This window comes from Typopeltis vanoorti, chromosome 15, assembly GCF_054136105.1.
Source record: "Typopeltis vanoorti isolate ZY-2024b chromosome 15, IOZ_Tvanoo_1.0, whole genome shotgun sequence".
Classification (NCBI taxonomy): domain Eukaryota; kingdom Metazoa; phylum Arthropoda; class Arachnida; order Uropygi; family Thelyphonidae; genus Typopeltis; species Typopeltis vanoorti.
The window spans coordinates 38868460-38894812 of record NC_143563.1 but is presented as its reverse complement, the minus strand read 5'-3'; the positions used below and the strand labels follow the sequence as shown (position 1 = coordinate 38894812).

Below are 26353 nucleotides of genomic sequence, written 5' to 3'. Positions count from 1 at the left end.
TGTAATAGATATTGTATTTTCAGAGAAGATAGAAGAAATAGGGCATTAGGAGGTATTGTTAATGATAGCTGAAGAAGTTCAACCAACAAAAGTAGAAGAAAAGGAGGATTGTAGATTTGATGAAAATGATTCATTTGAGGCTGTCTGGTGTGAGATGAGGCCAATAGGCAAAATATATTGTTGGTTGCTGCTGTCGATCTGGGGTCTAGAAGACAATGTGGATGACATGCATCAGCAGATTAGCACAATGAGTTCAGGCTAAGTAATTATCTTGGAAGACTTCAACTATGGTGATTTAGATTGGAAGGGGGAAAGGGCACATGGCAAAATGGAATTTATACAGTTACGAAGGGATAATTACCTGAAACAGCACATGATGGAAGGGACCAGGGGTTTGAGAGTGTTGGATCTGATAATAGCATCAGATGATCTATCTATAACTACAGTAATAATGCTACCTCCAGTCAGTGAAAGTGACCATGCAGGCTTGTCCTGGGAGGTTGCTCGACTTGAAAATTATGACAAATTTAGGAGGCAGCTTGGAGCAGTGCCATGGCATAAGAAACTACATGGAATGAATGTCATTAGTGCATGAGAAGTGGTCAAGGATTGTTTGAGCAAAGCGGTATCAGAGTGCATACCTAGAGTCAGGAGGATAAACTGAGTAGGGATGAAATGGATGACCAGCAATATAAAGCAGGAGCTGCAAAAAAAAGAAAGCATTGCAGAAGGAATATAAACAACAAAGTGATCAGTACCCATAAGCAGTATAAAGAACAAGCAAGAAAGGTAGCTGTATGGTAAGGAAGGCTAAATCAGATTTCGAGAGAAAATTAGCTAAGCAGACCAAAGTAAATCCAAGAGTTTTTTGCTACATAGCAAGTAGCAGAAAAGAATGATTAGGTAAAGATAATTTTACTTATTGATGATGTGATTATTGATGAAAGTGACAGAAGTAGAAGAAATAGTTCAGTTACTAAGTGATCAGTTTGCAAGGGTATATCATTTAGGTAGTGACTTTGAGTTACTGAGGTGACAGACTGATGAAATGAACTGGAGGTGCTCAGTTTATTGAAAAATATCAATGAATACAGCAGTGGGCTTAGATAGTATATTTGCTCATGTGCTATGAAGAATGTGCAAGTGAACTGGCAGTGCCTCTGATGAAGTTGTTTATTCTAAGCATCAGCTCTGGCAAAGTTCCAAGGGAGTGGAAAGAGGGTAAGATATTTCCATTACATATAAGGTGACTTCAAGACAGAAGTAGCAAATTACAGACCAATTAGTATCTCTGGAGTGGTGGTTAAAGTATTGGAGAAGTTGGTTAAAAGTAAAATTCAAAAATGGCTGGGTAGGAATATGATACTTGTTAGGGGAAGCATGGCTTTGTAAAAGATAGGTCCTGCCTCAGTAATTTATTCACATTTTATAATAAAGTGACAGCAGAACTGGATAAATGAAATGGCTACACCATTATACTACTGGATTTGCAAAAGCATTTGACAGAATACCACATGGAAAACTATTACATAAATTGTAGCAAAGGAAATGGATATGAGGGTGGTGTATGGTGGAGTGGAATAAAGGCGAATGAGGGTGACTAATGGAGTGTCACAGGGCTCTGTACTAGGATCACTACTCTCTTTAATTTGTATATTAATGATATAGCAGAAGATTTGAAGGAGGACATTCAGTTGTTTGTTGTTGATGCAAAACTAGGGAGGGCAAAAGTTGATGGAGGTGATGCAAATATCTTATGAGATGATTTAAAGAAATTGGCAGCATGGGCAAAGGACAGTAGTTGTCAGTGTTGTAAAATATAAGTTAGCGTACTTCGGGATGAAAAGATTACACACTTCCTATCATATTGATGGTACTAGTTTACAGGAAATTAATGAGGCTAGGGATCTCGAGGTAATGATGGATAAAGATTTGAAATTTAGAGGAAATATTGTGAGAGTTGGCAAAATAGCTCAGAGGATTACCTGGATACTGAAGAGCACATTGACAAGTAAAGATAGGGAGGTTATTATTACTCTTTGTAGGGCTATGATTTGGCTACACATTGACTGCTGTGCACAGATTTGGTCACCCATTTCTTGGAATCAGGAGGTTATGGAGAGGATTCACAGACAAGTGACCAAGCTGGTGACAGGTCTGTGGAATGTTCCCTATGAGGATAGATTGAGGATGTGCAGATTGCAGAGTTTAGCTGACAGGCATAGGAGAGGGGATATGATAGAAACTTATGTTACTAAAGGGATACTATTAGATTGACACAGAAGAAATTTCTCAATACATGGGGAGTAGGAGGAAGACAAGGAATCGCACTTGGAAACTGTCTAAGAGTGTGGTTAGTAAGGGTGTGCAAACTAGGTTCCTTTCTTGGAGAGTGGCGAATATGTGGAATGGATTGCTAGAGGGTTGTGGATGCCCCAACAGTGAATAGGTTTAAGGAGATGTATGATTGGTATTGTGTTAATGACTACAGTTGGTCTCCTGCTATGAGTCTTTTGACTCCATGGTGTGTATATAAATAATTATTATTACTATTTTCTTATCATTCTGTGCTGTGAATCAATACCATTAAATAAACTAGCACTTAGATACTTAGTGGCAAACTCTAAAGAAACATTGATTGATTCAGCTGGAGATGTGATGAAGTTAACTTCAAAGATAGAAATATCAGAACACTGTGTAAACTGAGGAAGTTAAAAATGCAGTCACTGAAAACAAATTATATCCAAAGTTCCTAGCAAGTAAGTCAGTATGTGCTCTGAAAGAATACAAGGGAAAAAAAAATTAATGCAAAGTAGGAAAGCTTTGGTAAGAATATGGTAATCTTTAATTATCCAACTACAGTGAGATAATTGAAGGATTGGATAACTGAAGGTATAAATACATAGTGCTGTTCCAGAAGTCATTTGTTATACTAATTCATTCAAGGGTTGGTTAATTGAATGTTCATTCATTCAGAGGTCAGATAATTGAGGAGTCATTGTATTTAGGAAGGTGGCTATTGAAAAGCTTAGAGATCGAGAAAATAAATCAGAACATAATGGTGACACAAAACTGGATATAAAGTAATTGCTTTTCAAGATTGCCAAATCACAAGAAATGACAGACAGTGGTAGAAAAATATTCAAGAGGAATGCAATCAAGAGTACAGATCTGCCCATTCTTAGAATACTGCTCACATGTGGGGATAGTGCACCTAAAACCTCCCTAAAAATTGTGGATGCTGTCCATAAGAGAGCAGTTTGGCTGACAGATGATCCCTGTTACAAACTCACTTGAATCTTTATCTTGCAGATGCAATGTTTCAGCACTGTGTCTTTCTACAGATACTTCAATGGCCACTGCGCCCCTGAACTGGCAATCATCATTCCTTCACTTCTGTTGTGTATGTTAATATAAGAGCAACAGCTTCCCAGCATCCTTTTTCAGTGCAACTGCAAAGACATTGAACGTGCTTCTCTGCTTCCTCTCTTATCCCATTTATCTCTGTCTTCTGGAACAGCCTTATTATTATTATTATCCAGGTCTCCATGGGGTCAAAAGACTCGCCATGGGAGGTCGTTTTTAGGAAACACAAAGTTTATCATACCACTCCTTGAACCCATTGACCGTTCTCGCTCCAACCACTCTCTCAGGCAATGCATTCAAAGGTTCAACCACCTTCCACACAAAGAAACCACTCCTCACCCTCTTGTGCACAGCCTCCTTTCGTAACTTCCAGGGATGGCCCGTTGTCATCGCTCCTTCCTGCCGTGCCACCAAGTGAAAGAACTCTCCAATGTCTACCCTGTAACTTCCTCTCAGCAGTTTAAAAGTCTTGATCATATCACCTCTTCTTCTTCTATCTCCTTATATACAGTATATCAATAAGCTTTTTCCTTTCTCAATCACCACTTGCAATCCCCACACACACACACATACAACACACGATGTGCTTACGAGTCCTTCGACCTCGTGTATGGGATCGATATTTCAAAAAAAATATTATAAGGTTAATTTAATGTTATTTATTTAGACCATGTCTGAAGTAATAAATTGCAGTTATAATTAGTTTTGTGTTATGTTACAGTTCATTTGTCAAATTTGTAAATATTCTCTGAACATTGAGGAAGCTGTTTTTTATTGATCTTGTATAATTACTGTTTTCACATAAAATTATCGATGTTAATTATTGTGTCCTTTCCTGAGTCTACAGTACACCTCAGTGCCCAATAATTCAGAATGGGAATAGGTCTCCCAATATAATAATCAGTATACAAATTTGTTCCTACCACTTTCCTCACTACTGTAAAAAGTACAGTGCCCTATAATCACAGCATGTGAACATTGTGATATACTTCAACTGATCTTAGGTAAAATACATGGCAAAAGAGGAAGGAAAAGACTGGTGTTTGCTTATCAAACACCATGTTGAAGGCATTTAATGATCTAGATCTAAATAAAATAATGGTTTTATATCAACTTCTTTTTTTTTTTTTTTTTTTAATTCCTGGTACTACAGTGTTATCTATTGATATGCTATCCGTAATAATAATATTATTATTACGGGCAACTCCAAGGAGTTCTTAGACTCATCGAGGGAGACCCTAAACATCATGTCAAGAACTATTTAATATTTGCACAGTATCTGTCATTCTTTGCTTTGAACTCATTCACAGTCATGGCATCCACAACAGATTCTGGCAGCTTATTCCACTCATTCACCACTCTCCAAGTACAAAACCTAGTTCTAACATCCTTGATAACTACACTCTTGATAATAATAAAGTGAAGCATTACAAGAAATTATATTCTTATCTGTATTTTACCTAAGCATGACTAAACAAAAAGTTTGCATATTGGGAACACCTTCATAACTAGGCTATTTCTCATTTTAAAAGAGTTCATGAAATTATAGGTCTTTAGCATGAATTGTCTTGGTAATGCACTTTCTTAAAAGAAAAAAAATTTCTAAGAATATTTGCTATTTGTTTATACTTGTCTATTAATAATACTATTTTTGATTAAGGATTTTGCTAGACAGATGTTTTAGTTTTATCAGAAACCAAAAGGTATCTCAGTATTTGAAACATATGTTTGAAAGCTATGCATCTATTTATGTATTATCATAATTAATGATAAAATAGAAAAAATGCTTCAACTTGACAATAAGCCGTTTATTTTACACATTGAGAGGAATTCACTGGTGGGAAATAACTCAAATGAGTTAGCGTGATATTCTGGGTGTCTGCCTGGTCTCTGATGAAAACCTACAGCAAGCAGCTTCCAGTCCATGAAACCATTAATTAATGAAATTACTCATCAAAAGGTAAACAACCTCCTAGACAGGCTGTCTTATTTTAATATTGTAGTGCAATACTGTGTGTGGTGTGCAAATGCCACAGCACTTGACTGCACAAAGGAAGACTGTTTTGAATCTAGTCGATGACTGGAAGAAATTTTGCTGGCCTGGTTGGCCGAGTGGATAGTGTATCTGCTCTCCAGCCAAAAAGGCTCCTGGTTCAATGGATTGTCTGTGGAAATACCTGTGGTGATTGGTGTAGTTGCAGTCAGTTGGTGATTGAATGGTGGAGATGGATTGTAGAGTTGGTGCCCTCCCTCGACAAGTCCTTGGACTCCCTGGAGGTGTCAAATAGTAATAAAAGTTTATAATTTCAGTCATTATCAGAACTTTTCCCATTTCAATGTACAAACATTATTTTCCTGTTTGTTAAAAAATAATAATGATCTATTATCCTTTTGTCTGATTTTATCTAGCCCAGTGTTATAGCATTATTATTATTACCACCCCAAGACCTCATGGAGTCAAAGACTCATCTGGGAGGTCCTTTTATCACACACACAGCTCATCATCTTTATACAGTTTCCAGGGATGACCTCTGGTTCTCCCCTGATCTCCCACTATTCTCTGTAAAACTTCTCCAGCATTGATCCTATAACAACCCCTTACCAACAGCCCCCTCTTCCTCCTGTCCACCAGACTCTGCAAATTACATCTTCTCAATCTTTCCTCATACTCGACATTCCAGAGGTCAGAAACTACCTTAGTCAGTCTCCTTTGGACCCTTTCCAACATCTCTTCATTCTTCTGAAAACCCGGTGACCAAATCTGGGCACAATAGTCCATCTGTTGTCTAATCAAAGCTTTATGCAACGGAACAAGAATCTCCCTACTTCTACACGTCAGTGTCCTCTACATCATTCCCAGAAGCCTTTGTGTTGTCTTCACAAGTGTGGCGATGTGTCCCCTAAATTTTAGATCCTTATCCACTATCACTCCCATATCTCTTATTTCCTCTACCTCCAACAATATATTCTGCATCCCATCTTTGTTTTTCAAATTTTAAAACCTTACATTTTGCAACATTGAACTCGCATCCCCATTTCCGTGCCCAATCACTCAATCTACTCAAGTCTTCCTGTAAGGCCACAACATCTTCACTACACTTCATTGTTCGTCCCAACTTTGCATCATCTGCAAACAACTGAATATCTCCATCCAAATCTTCACCTATATCATTAATATACAATTGCAGCAATGGACCTAAAACAGACCCCTGAGGCACTCTGTTAGTGACTTTCCTTTTCCTGGATATCGCTCCCCCATACACAACTTGTTGATACCTATCAGATAGCCAGTCTCCAATCCAATGCACCAATCTAATGTCCAACCCCATCTGCTCTAGTTTGACTGTCAACCTATCATGAGGTACTCTATCAAAAGCCTTTGCGAATTCCACGTATATTACTGTGTATCCTTTTCCTCTGTCCAAGGAAGCAGTCACTTTATTGTAATAAGTAAGTAGATTACTAAAACATGCCCTCCCTTTAGCAAATCCATGCTGTCCATCAAAGATAATACCATTGTTATCAACCCAACTCTGGATCCTAGTTCTCACAAGCTTCTCCAACAACTTAACCACAACACCTGACACACAGATAGGCCTATAGTTTGATGCTTGAGTTCGATCACCTCCTTTATGAAGTGGCACAATCTTGCCCTCCTTCCACTGCTTAGGAACTTGACCGAGTGCAAGACTCATGTTAAAAAAATATATCAAGGCAGGCGTCAATTCCCTGGCACATTCTTTCAGAATATGTGGTGATATATTATCAAGTCCCAAAGCCTTATTAACATCTAGTTTACTCAACTCCCCATACACCTCTTGCTCACCTACAGTCAATCTCTCCTCCCCATCATCAACTGCTCTCAGTCCCTCCATGAAGTCACATTCACAAGATTGAAAGAGCTCTATGAACTGCTCATTAAGTATCTCCACCACACATTCTACATCAGCCGCTTTATACCATTTTCTCCAATCAATGTCATCCTTCCATAATTATTCTTTCTTTTGCTGGCTACATATCGAAAGAATTCCTTAGGATTCTTTTTGGCTTCATTAGCCAACTGCTGTTCATACCTCTCTAGCTACGCTCACCAACCAAGTCACCCTCTTTGCTTGGTCTTTGTAGACCTCATGGAATTGGTTATTTCCACTTCTCTTATGCTGCCTCCACAATGCCCTTTTTCTCTGTATCGCATGCTTAATCTCTTTATTCATCCATCTCACACCCACCTAATTTAACCTTCTCACCCTTGGAATACATTTAGACATTGCATCTACTAAACAGTTTTTCAAAATCCCCCAAGCTGCATTGATCTCTTTTCCAGCTAACTCCTCATTCCATGCTACACCCTCAAGCTGTCTCCTGAGCTCTTCATAATCACCCCTCTTGTAGTTCCACATATACCCTTTTCTCACAGAGGTCCTCGCACTGCTGGCAACCACCCAGGTAATCACCTCATGGTCACTCTCACTAACTGGTGGATGATTTGACACCTCATTTACAATTACATCCTCTGATGAGATGACCAAATCCCAGACCCTCAATCCTCGTGTGCCAGAAACTCATTTTCTTTACTTCCAGTTGCTATCTCATCATTCTGGTCTATATTGCCATAATTAAAATCACCCATAATGATCACCCTTTTCTGATTGAATGAGCTTAAGGCATTAATTAGGATAGGTAGTTGATTGATCAGTTACTGAGGTATGCTAATGATACAGTACTCCTTCATAATAACAAAGAAGAACAAGGACAATTCCTTGACAAAGTTAATGAGATCAGTAAGAATAGAGGACTTCAGCTCAATCCTAGCAAGACAAAGATTATGGTTCTCAAAGGAAATAAATATAGACAGAAATGCTCCTAAGAAACACGTGTGTACCTTAATGGAGAAAAAAATTGAGGAAGTCAGCAAGTTCAAGTGAGTACCTAGGATCCATTATTAATGTGAAGAATTGCCGTTCGGAAGATATTAGAAGAAGAAGATTAGGAATGGCTAAAACAATGGTCAGAAACTTGTGTAAAATCTGGAAGGATGGATCTATCTCCAGGAACAAAGTCGAGGATTCTGGACATAGCTGTTTTTCTAACAGTGACTTATGGATGTGAGACTTGGAATCTAAAGAGGTCTGATAGGAAAAGGATAGCTGCTTTTGAGATGTGCTGTTATAGAAAATTGTTGATGATGTCATATACTGAAAAGCAGACAAATGGATGCATCATCTACACCAACGCCATCTACTGCCCACAACCACTAGTATTTTTACATACAATTACAAACATCCATGGCCATGTCGGGAATCAAATCTGCAGCCTTTTGGCTGGAGAGTGAATATGCTAACCACTCGACCAATTAGGCAGGCTTGGAAGGAGGACTTCTCAAAACAGTAACAGAAAGTAAAGTTCCTGAAAAATAGGAAGGGATAGACCCTCAGCGATATGGATGGATGATGTGTAGGTAGTGACTGATCTTCAGAGAGTTGAAGCCTCGAGAAAAGCATACTGCAGGACTCCCTGGCAAGGACTGGTTGTCCTACTAACTGAGCAACTATACAACATTTGATGATGTCCAGTGAATGGATGGATGTCTGATTTTCTCTTATTGTACATTTATCCATATTTAATTTACTTTCTTTGCTAAAAACTGGTTAAGTATGATGAATATATAGACTTTTGACAAGTAAATTCAATTATAAGCAGAAATGCACTGCATTTCTGCTTATAACTTAAGACTAAAATTATTTATATTTCTCCAAGTATATTGTGAATGCAGTTGATATTTTCCAACACCTGTTTTCAGACATTTTATTGAGGATTTTCATTTTAAAATTACTGCAGCAGTTAATTCCATTTATTAGAGGATTGTTAAGAGAATGACATCTGCTCAGAGTAGCTAATGAATTTAATACTCATATTTCATCTGATTTCATTTCAAATTTCTAACTTAAACATGAATGTAAATCACAATGTAAACAGCATCCTTGGTATAATGATAAGTGGATGGCTGACTGATAGATATCAAAATGTCATATATGGGGGTGTGAATCTACAAGATTCACACACCCATGCAGTACTTGCAGAATGATTTGAATAGACTAGAATTGTGGACATGGGAAAATGGATTTCAGTTCAATGTCCATAGATGTAAAATCATGCACTTTGGTGTGATTAGATATCCGATGTCATATTATATCGGTGGGATTATGCTAGAAGAAACTGACCAGGCTAGTGATCTTGAAATATTGAGTAGATAAGAAGTTGAAGTTCAGGGGCCATTCAGCAAAGATTGCAAATACAACTCAAAAGATAATTGCAATGCTGAGGTGAACATGTAAAGATAAGGATGAATTTTATTTTGCCTCTTTACAAGGCCTTGATAAGACCTCATTTGGACTATTGTGTGCAAGTTCTAGTTTCTGTTGTGATTCTGATACAGTGGAAAGAGTGCAAAGGAGAATGTTAAAAATGATATCAGGATTGTGGAATACTGATTATGAAGACATGAGAATTTGTAGACTTCAGACACTGGCATAAAGGAGAAAGAGGAGTGATATGATTGAGATTGACAAACTTCTGAAAGGGTCATACAGTTGATGTATGACCTTTTATGGAGGGCAGGAAAAGGACAATAGAGCATAATAAATTTAGTTTAATCCTTTATCCAAGTGTGAGCAAACAAAGTTTGCGCCTGAAAGTATCTTCAGGACTGGGGTAAGGTGGTGCAACACCAGGACAACTCCTTGCAAAGGTGGAGCAAGATACCAACACTCCTATTTCAGTATCTCCCATAATGCAAAACACATCTCCTTGCAGATATGTCTAATGTTATGCATTAAGGGAAGGGCCACAACCCAGACTAGTTTCGACTTTTATTGAGGTCTCTTCAGTGGGAGCTGGGCCCAAGTGGAGATACCAGGCAGAAGCATTAGCAGGTCATCTCTTCCTATAGGAGTTGCCAAATGGTGCGCCACCCTTTTTTAATAAATTACTCTGGATTTAGAGAAAGATGTTGAAAGTTTATTTTTCACTTGGTTAGAGTATAATAAATTTAGTTTAATCCTTTATCCAAGTGTGAGCAAACAAAGTTTGCACCTGAAAGTATCTTCAGGACTGGGGTAAGGTGGTGCAACACTAGTCCTGAAGATACTTTCAGGCACAAACTTTGTTTGCTCACACTTGGATAAAGGATTAAACTAAATTTATTATGCTCTAACCAAGTGAAAAATAAATTTTCAACAATAGAGCATCCTTGGAAGCTGAGCATGAATGCCATTAAGAAGGGGATGAGATCTATATTTTTCTCTCGTAGAGTGGTGCATGATTGGAATGGATTGCCATCAGATGTTGTGTGTGTAAGCAGTGTTAATGAATTCAAGAATAAGTATGATAGTTGGTGTATGCAGTATGTGACCTCCCTCGGTGAGTCCCTGACTTCCTGGAGATCTCTCTTAATAATAATAATATTGCTATATATTACCCAACTTATACAGTTTTTCATTGCAGATATTTGAACCAGCATTCCAAGGGATGTCAAAGGAATAGAACCTTTTGTAGAAGTAGGCCATTAAAAAGTTGAAAAGTTTAAATCAGCACAGCTCTTGAGAAGTAACTCCAAAATTTTATATCCTGCAAATGGTTGGTATTGTTAGTGATGTACATGTTTTTGCATGGGTCCTTTAAATAAACAAGTATAGAAATAAATTAAGAATCATAAAATATTTTGTGCTTAGTACTTGTCCAACCATCCTATACATGCTTGCAACTGCAACATATTTCCTGTTGCATGTCTATCAGCTGCCTTAGCAAGACTCCAATTTTTCTTATGCTATACTGATTATTATTTCTTTTTCATAAAGAATTACAGCCTTTTTTAAAAAAAAAAAGTAGCAAGACTTCTTTAAGCTCCAACTTCAGGCTTGAGTTCATTCTTTGTAGCAATAAAAATGTATAGCTTCGATTATATGAGTTATTTATATTACCTTACTTCTGTCAAAATGCAGTCAATATAGTATTATAATTTATTCAGTATATTAGATGATTGCAGAACCTGGATCTGGAAATGAGGAATCATTTTTAGTACTGTAGAAATCAAACATAATTAATGATATTACATAGCACCTCCATAGAATTCTAGGATTCATTGTAGGAGGTTGCTTCACAATACACCAATCTTATATGGTCACATAAATCTGCCTTACAAATGTCATTTTGTTAATGTAAGTTTTTTTTTGCTTGGAATGTGTTTTGTGGAACAAAAAACCTGGCCTTGGGTTAAAATCTTCTATCTATAAAACATGCTACTTGATAGGTGCTTCAGATCTCAAATAAATTGGGTGAATGATCTGATACTTGACAGTGAAAATTATCTGTAATCCCCATTCCAATCATCCACAGCTATTAAACTGCTACTTGACAGAGAATACTTGAATTAGCTGATCTTCAGTACATGTAACTAGGAACTAGCCATGCAACCAAAGCATATCAACCATACAATGCAATAATAAAATATTATTTTATTTATTTATTTTTGTAGTGGTAAAGTTGAGAATTATGTATTATTGTTGGAAGTATTTAACATGTGCATGATAAAAGAACATTTAGATATTATTACATGACACCTCCATGGAGTCCAAAGACTCATCGAGGGAGGACACCTACTCCACGACTCTCCATCTCCACCACTCAATCTTCCAACTACAACTACTTACATCATCTACACCAAAACCATCTACTGACGACCACCACTCGTATTTTCACAGACAATCACAAACATCCATTCCCACTGTGGGATTCGAACACGCAGCCTTTTGGCTGGAGAGCACATACGCTAACTGCTCGTCTAACTAGGCTGGTATATCTGGTGATATGTTAGTTTTACTGCAAATATTTGGTTATTGATTCCCACATGTCTCGTATTGGTTTTCCATTTGTGGCTTTTTGTTTCTGTATGGGAGGTTGTACATTGGTTTTACTGACTTTTAGAGATCAAGTTAGCTTTCTAAGGCAGCAGAACAGAAGTGTTTGGTAGTGTATTAGCATATCATGGTATCAGTGTTTGGTATTGATGTCGGCAATTTTGCTTGTGGAAGATAATATGGTTGATGTGAGGTCTGAGGTTTAGAAGTATTTAGTATATTTTTGGTTCTTGGTAACATTGCTTGCATTTATTATTACCTGTATTTGTGTTAATTTGTTATGTTTAGCTTGTTATAGCTTATGTTTTATAATTTAATTTTTCAGTTGTAATAAATTATGTGCAAACAGTAGTTTGAAAAACTTATCTTTATTAATTTTTTTGTAAATTCTTGCATTTGTCAATATTGTTAATATGAAGTGGCAGTTTTTGACTCTTCTTGCCAGATTATTGTTGATATTGATTTAGTATTTCTTTTACTTAGTCATCTTCTTGAGCTGTTTCTGACTGTTTGCACTCTGAATACTCTTGACACTACTGCATTAGTTGTCATTACTTTACAAGTGGGGATGGTGATATTTGCCACAGTACACATGTGTGCAGTGTCCCATCATCAATGTTCCTTCCAGTAACATCACAAGATACACAGCTATGGAGGTTTTGTTGACTGATGAGTTATTGGAGACCAGTAGATTTCATCAGGCTGTACCACTTACTTTCTAGGACTTTTAATGTGCTTTCTTCTTCCCTAAGACTGCCTCCTTAATTTAAGCCTGCCATTAAGTTAGTTATGTTTTTATCCTTGCAAACAAGTTTAATGTATGCTTCCCTGGCTGAATCAATGTTTCTTCAGATTTTGCCAATGAGTTCTCCAAGATCGGGTTGAAATGCAGAATGAATATCGTCTGCAACTGGAACAGACAATATTCAATCAGAAATGCTCAAATAAGTTTTATAGCCACTGCACTGAATAATCCATAAAACCTGGTCAGAAGGCTAAATTCCAGATGATTACAGTAGAGCTCTTTTAGTACACATCTATGAAAAGGGAAGTAAAACTGAATATCAGAATCACGGAGGAATTTCTTTACTTAGTGCACCAGATAAGATTTATGCAAACATAAGAAATCACCTCTTTCATATTTTGACTCCAAGAAAATGTTCTTCCTCTTCATTAGTCTTTGGGAACAGACTTTCAGCTTTTACTTTTATATATTTTCAAAAGGATTGAATCTGTACATCTTCAAATCCAATGTCAACAAGTTTCTCTTTTCTCCTGAACTTTCTGCTTAATCAAGTAATTAATATATTCAAGGTCGAAGAGCACCTTATGTATGCTGCTTTAAAAACTTGTGTGTGTGCAGTTCTCAAATATCTGCATTCAGAAGGATAAACAAATACCATATATGTAAAGTTTTTGTTTGAGTTTATGCATGAGAAGAAAAATTAAGTTACAGTTCTATTAAGAAGTGAAGAGCTGGGTTGTAATTTCAATATCCTTTGTGAAAAATCAGATATTCTCAAAAGCAGCAGGAAATTTTACTGACTTGTAGAGTTGCTGATATCTTAACATCTTCATGTCACCACATGACTGTTATGCAAAAGTAAAACTAAGCAGTTTACATATCATATAATAGTTAACAAGACATCAAAATTTATCAGTAACAAAATGGTAACAATATCAGTAATTTTGCTGGTGATAACAAAAACCAACAGTTTACAATCCAAATGAATTAAGCTGGAACTTATTTACTTCCCAACACAACCATGACTAAGTAAGTCTGGGTATAAGCAATATATTAACTACTATATGACTATTCCTCCATTTAATCTTTTACAACAAAATGCAAACTTACCTCATCTAGTTCCCGTTTTGTTTTATCTTCTATTTCTCTGATATCCTTCATTGTCATGCCATGCCACCGATCAAGCCAACAAAACACTAGCCAGTGAAAATTCAAAAATATACGGCGTTCTGGATAAAACAAAAAGGATAGGCGATGCGAGTATATTAAGTGGTCAGAGTATTGCTAGGATGTGTAAGTACTGCTTCCTGTTTGAGAAAATGTGTTTAATCTTCACTTATACAATTTCTGAGTTTATACAGAATCCAGAGATAATCATATCTGTAGTAGTAGTTTTTAAAAAAGTGATAAAATATTACAAAATTTTCAAAAAATGAATATTTTGCATACTAGGGGATAAAAAGAAAAGGAAAAAAAACAAGAAATTGCACTGTTTGCCACACATGCTGAACAAGTGAGAAGATGTTTTATGAAGTTCCATCCACAAGATGTTTGTAAACCGCTAGTGCATCAGTATTGTGCATAAGCTGAGGGTTAGATAATCTCAGAACCTTTCTCTAGAAACTAAACATTATTGCTAGTCTAGAAACTGAACATTATTAATGTTACACAGCACCTCCACAGAGTCAAATCATTATGGGAGGCCACTCCACACTGACAGTCTATTTCATATTATTACTCCATACTGATTTACCTTGTAAGAGCATTTTGCAAGGTAAATCAGTATCCTTGGAACAAAAGTCTTCCTCTAAAATGTGTTATACTTTTTAGCTACTTTAGGCCATACACTTGGTAGTAAAAATTACCTATTACCCAAAGGCATTCACAAACATCCATGCCACATTAATATTCAAATACAGAGCCTGTATGCTGAAGGGAAAGTAACAATAAGTTTCTTCCATATTTGCCTAGTCTCCAATATTGCTACATTTGACATTTCAGTTCTCCAAGCACTATTATCTGTCAACCTAGACCTGATTCTTTTTTCTGCATTCTGGCAATAAAACATTAACCCTTTCCTCTCCTGTTCCATTTCAGAAATTATCAGAATGAGATTCAGGCATAAATTAAAAATGAAATATATGAGAGAATTAACTGATTAGTCAAAAAAAAAAAAAAAAAACTGTCACTTTAAAATAGTATAGGTTAATTTCCAAGTATAGTTCATATCAGCGTCAAGCATATGAACTATAATTTATTCCTCTTCTTTCAAATAAGAAAAATTTTGGTTCATGTAACAAACAAATATTACACTCTGTATAATCCAAAAATAAGAATTTGAACATGTGCACTGTGATAAGAAGGTGAAACTGGAACTGTTCTTTTTCATCTTCTTTCTATGTTTTAGACTTTCTGCAACAGATTTAAGACTGTACTTTATTCCATTTTAATAAACAGATTTAATTAAAGTGGTGTTTCCACAGATGAAACTTCTTGTTAACATTAAATTAAATCGATACATTAAAAAAAAAAAAAAAAAAAAAAAATCAATTTTCAAGGTTTCCAGAACCTTATCTGTATTATGTATATATCTTGCTAGGCAAGCAAGATATATAATGCAGATAATGTTCTCATATTTCTTGCCAGTTTAGAAACAACATGAACTAAAAACTTAGTAAATTTTATTGCTGTTCACTGTAGATTCAGTTCTGTTGTCATTTGGTGCTTGTAAAATTGGTATAAGATTAGCATTATTGTAAGTTTTTAACGTTACAATTTTTGTGTTGATGGAAGTTCTAGTTTATTCATTGTATATCTAGATTCTGAAAGAGAGTGCACACTACACATTTACTGTGGGGATGTACATATACAGAAATGCTACACACAGTGTGCCTATTAAGTAATGAAATTGATTTTTACAGGACAGTCCTTTTGAATAAAAGTAACAAATCTGTTTATAGTTGTGACTGCTAGAGTATGTTGTAATTGCAGGTGCAACTTTCGAATCAGGTCCGCGCGGTTAGCCTAGTGGCTATGCGCTTCACAACCATATGCCTGGGGAAGGAGTGTCCTAGGTTCGATACCCGTCGGTGATGTGAGGAGCTGAAGGATCTTCCTCAGCCATAGCCAAGTTAGCCAGTCTTGGGCGTGGACAGCAGGGTTTTTTCCCCAGTTTATTCTGGGGTTTTTCATCCCACAAAGCAGGCAAACTGGCCTTGAGAACTCAACACTACAGGCCATAGGATACACCAGGGCATAAGGCTGACCACCTTATCCTGTATTCGGAGTGAGGTCCGATGATCAATGGACCCTCGACACCGCAAGGTAAAAGAGGGTATAAGGAAGATGATGATGACTTTCGAATCAGTGATGTAGCCGTTTTTGTGTGGCAACCATTAAAATAAGAGCGTGTGAGTGGAGCATGTCAGAAGTTGCATTATGGAGCAAAGAGCTGTGATAAAATTTTATTCAATTAGGAAAAACTGCTACAGAAATGTACCAAGACCTAAAAAAGGTTTATGCCAATGACTGTCTGAACTGTACATGGGTGTTTCGCTGGTTTTCAACATTTAAAGAGTAGAGGGAGTCTCTGGAGGATGAACCGCACTGTGCTAGTTTCTGCACAATCAAATGAAAATGTGGTGAAAGCTTAGGTAAATTTTTGTCCATGACAGGTGAATAACCACTAGGGTACTTGCTATACAGCTTGGTGTCAGTAAGGAAATGGCTAGATTAATCTTAGAAAGAGAATTGCATGAGAGAGAGAGAGAGATTTGTTTGAGGTTTGTGCTGCATGCATTGACACACGAGCAGGGAGCACTGGGTTGCATGTTGTCAAAATTTCATCTATGCAGTTGATCATGATCGTGATGTGCTGCAAAGAATTATCACTGTGTGAAACTTGGTATTTTCAGTTTGATCTGGGAACAAAACGCCACAGCATGGAACATCTTCTCCCTGGCAAAAAAAAAAGCCCGGTTGAAAAAATCACATGTTGAGACAATGGTCATTATTTTTTTTTGACACTGCTGGAATTATCCACTGAGAATTGTTCCTGAGAGCACCACAGTGAATGATCAGTATTATATAGGAGTAATGCAATGTGTCAGGGAAAAAACTGTTCCACAATAACAATTTGTTTCTGTTTCATGACAATGCACCTCTCACTGTGAACAGTTTCTGGCTTCAAAGTTAATCTGTGTGATTGAACATTCACCCCCCCCCCACCCCATTCACCAGATTTAGCTCCTGAAAATAAAGGCTGAAACTGGTCTGGATAGTGATCTCCCACCATAATGTAATAACAGCATATATTTCCTAGGAAATGTGTTTTACATTATGGAAAATACCAAGAATAGCAATCAGAACTTTACCACCTTTGCTGCGAGTTGCCCGAGTTTACTACATACTTGGACTACTTGCATTAGTTCACGCTAGTAGTCGCCAATACTTTTATAGTTTATTATACTATATTCGGCATAAAACTCTCTGATTCCAATCTTTGAGTTTCTTATTTGGTTTTAAAACAATGTGGGATTTAATATCCCCTTAATTTAAATAATAAATAAAAAAGAAATCGAAGCTAACAATACCTGTTGGATTTCTGTTGAGGACTTCACTTAGTTATTACTGACACTGTTTCACTACACAGATGTGCATAAATTCATGTGTGGAGAGAGCACACAAGAAATACGAAAAATGTTATCATTTATGCTATTGTTGTTAGGGACACCTTGAAAATAGCTTAGAATGTGAAATAGAAAGTGATTTTAGGGGGGGGGGGGAATGGCAAAGCTTAGTAGTCACTGGTGCTATCCCATGTTTGCAACTAGAGGCTAAGTTTAAAAGACTAATATAAATTTTTAATTAATACTGAAGAGTAATTAAAGTGATTGATTAGTTTTTTGCAAGTTGAAATGATTAGCATACTTTAAAAAATATAATCATTTTTTATCACATTTTAAAAAAAAATTGCACTTTAAAATTATAAATTTTTAGAATAATTTCAAAATCAAGCAGTTAACGAAAGGATCCTAATATGCAAAATTTACAGTATTACAAATATTGTAATACTGAAAACTTTTTGTGGGGGGGGGGGGGGGGGGCTTGAAAACAAGAATCAAACTTTAGAAACCCAGTAGATGGTTGATTTATTTAGCCAGGAAAGATGCAGTAAAGTCATCTGTAAAGACAGAAACATTAAACCTTCAATGATGGATCAAGAAGTTAAAGAGGTAGTCCTGGAAAAGAAATCATACTGAAAAAAAATCCTAGCAGGTAAGGTGGCATGTGTCCTAAGAAAATGTATGGAGAAAAATGAAAGAAACCTAAATTACGTAAAAATAGGAAATGAAAGGTAGGAAAGGTGACAAAGGCTTTAGAGATGACAAAGATGATATAATAATTGAAGAAAGATATTTTGTAAGTCTCGTATGATTATTCTACTTTGAAAACATGAAACAAAATAGACAATGACTGACTGAATCAAGCAGCTGTGAAATATCAAAAATGTGAAAAGACAGTAAATGGCATTCAACTAGAAATGCTCAAATATAAAAGTTTTGCAGCAGCCATTGAGATGAATTATGTTTTTAATGTGTCTGCCTATTTTCATAGTTTTATCTTTTTTTACTGCTGATTTTTTTTTGTTTTTACAAAATTTTCATCGCTTCTTCTCATGTATGCTTGAATAAATCTAATTGGTTTATCCTCCTAATGCTGGGTATAGTGCTTCTCTCAAACAACCCCTGACAACTTCCCATGCACTGTCAATATTCTTTCCTTCCAGCTTCTTAATGCATAGCACTGCTGTAAGCTACTTTTATATATGCAAAGGTGATTCCATACCACTTTAATAAACTATGAAGAGATATCCTAACCCACTCATTATTAATGAGATGGTCTCAGGATAATCATGGATCCAAATTTTTCGATTTTTGAGATACAACCTTTTGTAGTTGTGCAACACAAACGCTAGCAACATGTAATGCAGATAAAGCTCAAACTAATGAATCACTTCACTGATTCATTAGTTTGAATATTCTCATTGTTTGAATAAACAATGAGAATTATTATCACTGCACCCACCATGGTGTCAGCAGCCTCATCATGGAAGGTTCATTCAACTGACAACACATTTATCATACTGAACCTTTAAAATCCATAACACTCTCTGCATTGACAACATGTTCTCCATGTAAAAAATGTACTCCTCACAACCTTCTTTACCATGCTCTTACACAACTTTCAATGGTGGTCCTTTGATTTCTTCCCCTCTCACCTTCTGCTCTTTTTATAATTCCCTCTGTATTAATCCAATAAAATCCCCTTAATAACTTTAACAGCCCTATCACAGCACCTCTTTTCCTCCTCTCCACTAAACTCAGTAATTTGCATTTCTTTAACCTTTCTTTATAGCCAACATTCCAGAGTCCTTGATATTGTCTTAGTCACTCATCTCTGGACCTTTGCCAATCTTTCCACATCACAGTGAAAACTAGGTGACGAAATTTGAGCACAATAGTCCAGGTGTGGTGTCACCATTGCCTTATACAGTTGTACAAATACTCTTTATCCCTACATATCAGTGTACTCCTTATCATAACTTTAAAACCTCTAAAACTTTAGTCTACTGTTCATCATCACCAAGTCTTGAATCTCATCCACTTCCTGTAGCACAGTTCCATCAGTACAGTGCCACAGGAGTACCAAGATATAAGGTCCTATTTCTTGGTACTCCAAAATGCAACATCTGCACTTAGTATTAAAACTATAACCCTGCTCATTTGTTCAAAGTCTATTCAAATCTTCCTGAAAGGAATTAATATCAGAAGTGCTCCTTATAATTCTCGGTCAATTCACATGAAATATCGTTAAGAAATAAGTTAAACAGCAGGGTCCCAAGAATAGAATCTCAGGCACACCACTGATTATCTTTTTTTTTTTTTTTTTTTTTGAAACACTGCTTCATCATTCACAACTCACCAGTATTTAGAGAGCCATTCTCTGATCCATCTAAACTTGATACATTTCCATCCTCTGCAGCTTGTATGTCAACCTATCCTGAGGTAATCTATCAAATGCTTTTGCAGATTCCAAGAATATCACACTATATGAATCTCCCATATCTGACACACTTGTTACCTTATCATAAAATGCAAGTAAATTGCTAAAACTGCCCTTTACAAACACATGTTGACTATTGTAAAGAATTGTCCATCAATTCAATCCTGTATTCCACTTCTAACCAATCTCTCCAATACCTTGGCTACAACTGCAGATAGAGACTAGTTTATAATCAGAAACTGTTGTCCCAGAAATACTTGAGTGTTACTATTTTGCCTCCCCCCCCCATTCCTCAGGAACCTATCCCATAGTGAGACTTTCATTAAATAATCAGGTCAAGAGCATAGCTACCCCTACTTGTCATATATTTGAAAAATTTCTTTTGCATTAGTCTTTTAGAACCCTTTGGTAACATAAGTTTCTATCATGTCTCCCAACCCACACATCTTCAAACATCCAAAATTAAAAAAGGCCTCATAGGGACATTCCACAGACCCATCACCATTATAGTCACTCATCTCTTCACCTCAAGAAAACCCAGCAAACAAATCATTGTAGCCTAGATGCAGCCATATAGTCTAATAAAGAGGGATAATAACCTCCTTATCTTTACTTGTCAGTGTGTTCTACAACATCCAAGTAATTCTTTGACCTCTTTTACCAACTTTTGTACTATGCCCTCTGAACTTTGACACTCTGATCACCTTCATTCCCAAATCCCTGGCCTCATCAGTTTCCTGCAATCATCACCATTCATCAATGTATAGTGTGTAATCTTTTAATTTTTAGATGGCATAACCTTATCTTTAGCCACATTTAAACAGGCAGCTATTATCCTTTGTCCACACTGCCAATTTATTTAAATTGTCCTGCAAGATTTCTACATTGCCTTTAGCAACTATCCCCTCCCTCCAGTTTTGCATTAATAGCAAACAACTGAATATCCCTCACATTACCAATATATTTAATATACAAGTTAAATGGTAGTATCCCTAATACACTGCCTTGAATCACTCCAGTAGTTATCCTTATTCTCCTGGATTCTACTCTGCCATATACTACTGTCTTTGCCTGTCAGCCATATCCTGTCCCTCTCACTAGCTTCATATCAATCTCCAGTTGTTCCACCTTTCTAGTTTTCCATGTAGTACTCTTTTGCAAAGCTCAGCATCATCATGGTGTAGCAATTTCTCTTACCCCCCACTCAGCTGTCACTATTATAAAATGTGAGTAAAGTACTAAAGCAGGACTGACCATTCACAAAGCCAAGTTGCCCACCATAGAGTATTATATTCTTATATACCCATTCCTGAATTTGACCTTTAACTTTTCCAATACCTTTACCACACCGAAGAAAGCAAAATGTGTCTGCATTTAGCTGCTTGGTACCTTCATCCTTTATGTAATGGAGCTATCTTTACGTCATTTCACTCTCTCAGAAAACTTTGCCAGAGTTGACTTAAACAGTTTGGTTAGAAGCACTGCCATTTCTCTTGCACATTCACATAACACACAAGCCAATATCCCATCCAATCCCACTGCTGCTGTATTCACATTGATATTTTTCAGTATACCAGTTCGTTTATCTCAATTCTTCCCTTAGTCTCTGTTGCATTTGCAATTGCAGGATCTCACTTCGATGATACCCTCCCCCCTTCTTGCAGAGGTGAATTTTCCACTTAGTAACTCAGTATTTCTTCTGCTTCTTTAATCTTCTTGCCATTGGCACCAATTAAAGTTCTTTCTTTTATCTGTTACATAAAAAAAACAATTTGTTGGATTTCCTTTAATCATCAATTTCTTTATATGTACCCTCAAGGGGTGTTCAAGCTGCATGAGAGCATTACATGATTAAATTTAGATTATTAATAATCTCCTATTAACAGATTTCCTCTAAATTAGTCTGTTACTTCTCTGCACTCCAATGTTGTCATATCTAACATTTTGTTCCTCTGAGGCAGAGGTCTTCAACGCATGGCCCGCTGGCCATTTTGAAAAAATAACTACTTAACATTAAAACGCAATTAAATAAAAAAATAATTTCAATGAAGCCCGCTGGGCCGCTAAGTTTACTGCGGTATTTAGAATTGTAAGATGCTTTCCAGATTCACAAGGAATGCTGTGCATTTGATACTTTACATAAAATCCTATAAAAATAAATATTAAATAGACATGCTTCTTCAGCCATCTACCAGTGCCAAGCGGTACTTAAGTACTAGTGTCACAGGTAGATGGCTTAAGCAGTAGTTCGTTTGAGTGCGCTGTCTAGTGCCTTCCAGATGCATCTCGAAGGTTCTCGATACTTCGTTATTTTCATATAAATAAAAGAGGATCTCATCCACAGTCAGTTATGAACAGTGTGATATTCATGTATAAGCACACTCAGGTTCGTCATGTCAGCCATAGCCTATTGTGGTTTTATATTGCCAGACTTTTTTCATTAGTGTGAGACATATTCAGTGGATAATAACCATTACCCATTTTGGATCATTTTTCGCCTTCCATCACTATGGTGCCTACGAGTAAAAAGCGTAAATCAAGTGATTCTTGTAGGGATTTTAATGAAAAGTGGACCAATTTGTACTTTTTTTGTGTCGATCAATGATAAGCCAGTGTGTTTAATTTGTTGTGAGTCAGTGTTAGTATCAAAAGAATGCAATATAAAATGACACTATGAGACAAAACATGTGTCCAATTTCGATAACTTTCAAGGGTGGTTTCATGTGAAAATTAAACCGTCTCCAAATTGATTTAAAATGCCAGCAGGGTATGTTGAAAACGCAGAGGGAAAAGAGCGAAGCGTGCTTCAAAGTTATGTAATATCTTAAAAACTTGCTAAAAAATCCAAAGCCTTCTTGGACATGAGTTTGTGAAAGAGTGTCTCATCCCTGCTGGGAATATATTCTGTGCCCAAATAATAAGGAAGTGTTTAAAAAACTGAGTTTGTCTGGGGTAACTGTAGCACGATGTGTCAAAGAACTTGCTAATGACATTGAAGGAACTTTAAAAAAACAGTTGTCCGAATTTGTCATATTCACTTGCTTTAGATGAGAGCACAGATGTGAAGGATACAGCACAACTGGCTATCTTTGTCCATGGCATTGATCAACAATTCAATGTGACAGAAGAACTGCTAGTGCTCGTACCTATGAAGGGAACGAAAGGCACTGATATTCTTGAAGCCGTCAAGAAAATGCTCCAGTGTTTCGACCTGAGCTTAACCAACCTTGAGGGTGTGGTAATTGATGGTGCCCTTGCTGTGGTGGGAAAGAACGAAGGGTTTGTTGCGCTGCTACGGAAAGAACCGGAACAAGAAGGAAAAGAGTTCGTCCATTCGGCTTCTTCACTGTTTAATCCACCAGGAGAATTTGTGCACGAAAACTATTGGATTTGAGAATGTCATGAAAGTTATTGTGACTGCCGTCAACATTTTTAAGGCAACAGGATTGAATCATCATCAATTCCAAGAGTTTTTGACCCAAGAGTGCGAAGTGGATCAAAGCGATGTGGTTTATTATAGTGATGTGCGTTGGTTGAGCAGAGGGAAGGTTCTTAAAAGAGTCTTAGATTTAAGGAGCAAGCAAAATACAGCAGTTCATGCAAACCAAGGGGAATCCGATTGCAGAATATAACGATCTGAAGTGGATGACAGACTTTGCCTTTGTGACCGACATCTTGTTGCATGCGAATGAACTGAATATGCGGCTACAATCCAAAGATCAACTGGTGCACACTCTGTTTGATCACATCAAAGCTTTTGTGTTTTGTGGCCAAGCTCAAACTTTGGGAGGCACAACTCGCAAGAAAAGACTTAACTCATTTTCAGCTTCTTGCTGAGTCCAACTGTTCATCTCTTGATGAATATGCTACAAAATTAGCCATGTTGCGAAGTGAGTTCGAAGAAAGATTTAGTGATTTTCGTAACCAACGATCTTCTTTAGATTTATTTTCAAAGCCATTCACTGTCAATGTGCTGCTGCCAAAATACCAGGCTCAGTACAAATGGAGCTGCTGTAACTCCAAAACAACTCTTCTTTGAGAGAAAAATTATTCAATGTGCCCTTGCTTACATTTTACAAAGACTGCATTTCTGAGGATGCATTCCCTAATCTTCGCTGGCATGTTTTGAAGATGTGTGCTTTGTTAGGAAGCACATGCTTATGGGAGCATTTCTTCTCCAGAATGAAGCATGTGAAGTCCAAGACAAGAACTCAGATTACGGACCAACATCTCGAGAATACTCTGTGCATAGCGACTTCCAACATTGATGCCAACATCAACAAGCTGGTCAAGGAAAAACATTGCCAAGTTGCCCATTGACATTGTAAAAAAATGAATGTTTTCTTCATTAAATTATCTTTTTTCAAGTATTGATTGTATTTACTTATCATGAACCCCACTATAAATAGTATTTTTTGTCTGTAAACTGCGTGTTCTAAAGGGCCGATTTGATTGTGCGCAGGATGAAAAACTCAGGTATGTCCGGGAGAAAAACCCTGCTACCTCCATATGAGTCTAACTCACCTTCAATTCATTGAAATTTTAATGCGGCCCGTACTGATTGAAAGATTGCAGACCCCTGCTCTAAGGCACTTCTTACTGAATCAATCCACCTAGACTTTGGTCTACCTCTGGGTCTTTTTCTTGGCATCAAACACCCATTTTGCTAACCTCTCTTCTCCCATTCTATTCAAGTGCCCATACCACCTTAGATTAGTCTTGCTCACACATTCTTGAATGCAAGCCATGTCAAGACCCTTCCTAATGTTTTCATTTTAATATGATTCTTCCGTTGATGCCATTTGTTCAGGCGTCTAATTTTTCTCAAAACTCATATCTGTGGTATCTAATCTTTGATCAAGTGCTTTATTTCTCAGATCCATAAATTTAAACTAGTTTAAACACTATCTTGTATATTGCTAGTTTGGTTTTTTTATCTAATTTCTATCTTAACTAAGTTTAACACACGTGATACCACAGTAGTAAGTTTTTTATTACGTAAATATTTCGTCCTGGGTATCTTAGGACATCATCAGTACAGTAAGACAATACTAGGAATGACAAAAGAAAGGGTGCGTACATACAAAGGAATCCAAATTGCATGCAGCGCACATTGCGGCCTGAACTTAAATTAAATTAAAATTAATTACAGTTAAGTTATTATTTTACACAATTTTGTATGACAATTTCCCATACTTTAGGGATGGCAAGAACATCATTGCGATTTAGATTTGGTCTGTGGAGTAGGGCTTCAGCACTTTCTTTATATAAACGTTCATATTTATATGAAGATCTGTGCAGAAGTTTTGTCTTTTTCCAATGGATCTTGTGGTTTGGGTTTTCAACTCAGTGTTGAGCGAGGCCTGATTTATGCGGTTTGATGAGGCAGATATGGTCTTGATGTTCCGAAATGCATTTAAAAACTGATCTGCCTGTCTGTCCAAAATAAGAGAGTTTACAGGAGCACGGAGCCTCATATGCACCAGGTAGTAGCATAGGTGAAAGTTTGTCTTTAGGCGGGGATAACAAGTTTTGGATCTGGTTGATGGGTTTGTAGGTGGCAGCAAGATTGTATTTCTTCATAATTTTCGAGAGCCGTTCAGAGATGCCCTTGATATAAGGTATGGGAATCCTATGGGGTTGTTCTTGTCTAGGTTGAAGTATGGAGAAACTGCTGATGATTTTTTGAGTTGTTTTGAGATTGTAACCATTTAGAGTGACTGTGTTTTTGATCATTTCCAATTCTTGTTTTAGAGAATCCTTGGAGGAGCATAATTTGTGTGCTCTGGTTACCAATGATTTAATGATGCCAAATTTTTGAGAGGGATGATGAGCTGAAGTATTGTGAATGCAGCGGCTTGAAAATGTCAGTTTGCGATAGACCTACTACTGTGGCTCACGTGTGTTAAACTTAGTCATGAATTCTCCACAGGTTTCTCTATATAATCAAGTCTTATTCCTACACGGGGAAATGACAGCACAGAAGACGGACTTACTAAGCAAACTTCAACTGAAACAGGGTAAGCTACGTGCTTGTATCTTATTTTTAAAAACGTGCAGACTCGATAAACTTATTCCAATGTTCGCTAAGCTAAAGGAAGTTATTAAATCACCAAGCGCCCATAAAATCTATCAAAAAGCAAGCCATTCACTACTTCTGAATCAGTTATGAGATGCCAAACATAAATTGGCAACAAATAATTTAAAAATTATAGAACTAGAAGCAGATTTGTCAAACACGCTAAATCAAGAATTGCTACAA

At 36.8% G+C, this 26353-nt stretch overlaps 1 protein-coding gene across 2 annotated transcripts in view; it reads left to right on the top strand.

Annotated features, from left to right (window-relative positions):
- The window catches only part of LOC150098655 (uncharacterized), a 48364-nt gene that overhangs the window by 5000 nt on the left and 17011 nt on the right, over nt 1-26353 (top strand). For both annotated transcript variants that reach the window (XM_090405317.1, XM_090405318.1), the window contains exon 2: nt 10870-11001. In XM_090405317.1, coding sequence (XP_090261443.1) covers nt 10999-11001 — 3 coding nt within the window. In that variant the 5' untranslated portion in view covers nt 10870-10998. The remainder of the gene's footprint in view (nt 1-10869; nt 11002-26353) is intronic.